Source organism: Phoenix dactylifera, chromosome 2, assembly GCF_009389715.1.
Source record: "Phoenix dactylifera cultivar Barhee BC4 chromosome 2, palm_55x_up_171113_PBpolish2nd_filt_p, whole genome shotgun sequence".
In the NCBI taxonomy this organism is placed as follows: Eukaryota; Viridiplantae; Streptophyta; class Magnoliopsida; order Arecales; family Arecaceae; genus Phoenix; species Phoenix dactylifera.
The window spans coordinates 24,140,813-24,144,019 of NC_052393.1; the positions used below are offsets into that span (position 1 = coordinate 24,140,813).

Genomic DNA, 3,207 nt, shown 5'->3' on the forward strand with positions numbered 1-3,207 from the left:
GCAACAATGCAAGTTTGCTGGTTCCTCATGGTCTTAAGCATTACACTTTGGGTTTCAGATACCACGAGCATCTTGTTATTGTTCTCGGGGTTGGGTATCAATTTTCCATTCCAATTCATTTCTATGCTTGGTAAATCATTTAGGCACGCAAACCTTGATTCTGATCAATATTAATATTTTGTTAGAAACCTAACAATAACACATTTTCTCATTTTGGGGTCGGAGGGTTGCCGCATTGGGTGCTCTTTTTCCTAATCCTGGATACGTGTCACATAAAAAGAGACTTATTATATATTATGTTTAGTTATGCATAACAAAAAATATATTAGAATAATATGTAATATTTGTTACAAAATAATATAATACTAAAATTGTTATGTATCAACAATATATGATAGTATAATTGATATCACTTATTTATCATAAGAAAATTTATTGTCATATGCAATATTTACATATTACATAAACATAAGATATAATGCTATGACATGTATAATTTTATTTTAGATTACTAGTAAACATGCCCAGGCACATTGAACGAAAATACTTAAAGATAATTTTATTTTTTAATATGGTTAAGTAGATATCAAGAATTTTGATTTTCAAGTAGGCGGAGTTTTAGATATAAGCTTTGGAGCAAGTCTATTGACATGTTGTCTGTATATTTATGTTTGTAGATTTTGTATATATTGCCAAAGCAATTGTGAGGATCCGTGCGGGCGTGTGTTTAGTCCCACATCGGTTATTCGCTGGGTAAATTTTGAGTACTTATACGGATCAAGGAACCCAAATAATACATTCCGGCTAGTCATTTTGGGTGAGGTCCTGGATTGTTACAAATGCTATCAGAGCGGACCCGGCCCATAATCTATGTGGACCAAGAGACACTGCAGCACGGATCCATTGGGCTGACCACGGGCCAATCGTGGTGTTTGTGATTTGATTTGAATAGATATGAACCCTTAGTCTGACGAGGACGTCAGGGCTTGAACGAGGGAAGTATGTGAGGATCCGTACAGACGTATGTTTAGTCCACATCGGTTATTCGTTGGGTAGATCTTGGGTACTTATACAGGATCAAGGAACCCAAATAATATCTTCCGGCTATCCATTTTGCATGAGATTTTGGGTTGTTACAGCAATTGCATTCACCTAATTTATGTAGTATTTGATCCATGCAACATACGAAAATGATCCTGGTGAAATAGTATTCACACATCACAATTTCTATCCACAAATACAAATTCTTTTTGTTTTTAATAAGAAATAACTGCACTAAAAACTCTACTACCACACGAACATACTAGGCGCAGCGCCATTCGCCATTAGTCGCCTCACATCTTCGCCACGTGTCATCTGTCATGACCAAATCCTCCTCTCTCCATGCCTCTTTCCACTCACAATCCCCGCCACTCCCTCCCTCCAACTGCCAACCCCTCTCTTTTTCTCTCTCTCTCCTCTGCCATGACCCAATCCTTATCCCTGGATCCTTCTTCCACTCACAACCTCTCCAACTGCCAACTCCTCCCTTTATCCTCCTATCCCCAGAGTTATTTCTCCATTCCTCTTTCCTTCACCACCAACCTTCAGTTAAAGTTTTAGATTAAACCAAGGAAAATTTTCTCACAATTTTCCTCCTTTCTCCTCTAGTCCTGTGTTCCAAAATCCCTGACCAAATCCCAGTCCCCAGAAAAATTAAACAAGAAATTCCAATCTCCAAAATAAAGAAAAGGAAACGTACCGAAGAAGAAGTAAAGGGATGTCAGGTGGAGTAGGCCCCACGGCCGGCGGCGACGACATCCGGCTGCCGAAAGAGGAGGAGGAGAAGAAGAAGGTGGAGTACCACCAGCCCGCCGCCACCGCCCAATCCCCACGCCGCCGATTCTTCTCCCTCCGGCAGCTTAACGCCCTCGCCGTCGTCATCGTCCTCTCGGCCTCCGGCATGGTTTCAGCCGCCGACATCGCCTTCGCCCTCTTCTCCCTCGTCTACCTTCACCTCCTCTCATCCGCCGCCTTCCCCCGCTCCTCCTCCTCCTCCGCCGCCCCCGATCCCCCGATCTTCGGCTTCCGCAACCCCCTCCTCGCCATCTACGTCTCCGTCGGCGCCCTCCTCGGTCTCCTCCTCCCCATCGCCTACATACTAGACGGCGTTCTCGCCGGCGACAAAGAGGGCATCAAGGCCGCCGCTCCCCACGTCTTCCTCCTCGCCGCCCAGGTCTTCCTCGAGAACGTCACCTTCTCCGGCCGCTTCTCCCTCCCCATACGCGCCTTCGTCCCCATCTTCTACAACACCAAGCGCCTCTTCACCCTCGCCGACTGGGTCCGCCACGAGATCGGCAAGGTCGAGGACGATCACGGCTCGCCGAGAAGGTTGTTCGCCGGCCGGGCGCTCGCCGTCGCCAATATGGGATTCTGGGCCTTCAACCTGTTTGGCTTTTTGCTCCCCGTCTATCTCCCCAGGGTCTTCAAGAGATACCACTGCGGTAGTTACGATAATAATAATAATAATAATAATAAGAAAGAGAGCCTCAAAGCTAAATAATTATCTGGTATCTATCAATCTATCTATTGTTACCATATGATCTTAGATGCTCTTTTGTTGTTCCTAGTTTTTCTTCTTCTTTTTTTTTTTCTTTCTTCTACGTCTAAGCACTTGTGGTGGATTTTTCTTTTCTTGAGTCTTGGTTTAGTGTAATTTGGATTGAAGGCAATTAATAAGAATTGTATGTGGATTGGATTCTTCTTCTTCTTCTTCTTTTGAGTGTCAAGGCGATTTGGAAAAAGAAATGCAGTGTGGAAAATGTAACTTACCAGGCTTGCAGCTAGCAAAATGTTGTACATGCTTCTATTGTATTATAATTGTAGTCAAGTGCGTTATCTAGTTGGTGTTAGGCGAGCAAGAAGTTATGTGAAAGGCTTACCATTGAAAAATGTGAAACAAAGATGGCTTGTTAGTCCTTTGGGAATGATGTCATGATTTTCAAAAGTTAGAGTAACTTGCTGTTGTTGAGCAAGCATCTTGAAAATGTTTCGAGGCCAGAAATTTCAGCAGCAATGGGAGTTTCGGAAGCAAGATGGCATTGACTCTTCGGGTGATGAATCTCAATCAAGTTCTAGTGCTGAACCTGTCCTTAAGAAACTGAAACAAATATCAGATTTGATAGTCAGCTGAATCTGAAAAGCATGGTGAGATTAACTCTTCAAAAT

At 43.2% G+C, this 3,207-nt stretch overlaps 1 protein-coding gene across 1 annotated transcript; it reads left to right on the plus strand.

Moving 5' to 3' along the window:
* The first annotated feature begins 1,420 nt into the window (after window positions 1-1,420).
* On the plus strand, window positions 1,421-2,749 carry LOC103717428. The gene has a single exon (XM_008805809.4). The coding sequence runs from the start codon at window positions 1,760-1,762 to the stop codon at window positions 2,540-2,542; it is 783 nt and encodes a 260-aa protein (XP_008804031.2). The 5' UTR covers window positions 1,421-1,759; the 3' UTR covers window positions 2,543-2,749.
* The last annotated feature ends 458 nt before the right edge of the window (window positions 2,750-3,207 follow it).

What these genes read in the sequence shown, in the direction of transcription:
- LOC103717428 (XM_008805809.4), top strand. Translation starts at nt 1,760, where the DNA reads ATGTCAGGTGGAGTAGGCCCCACGGCCGGCGGCGACGACATCCGGCTG.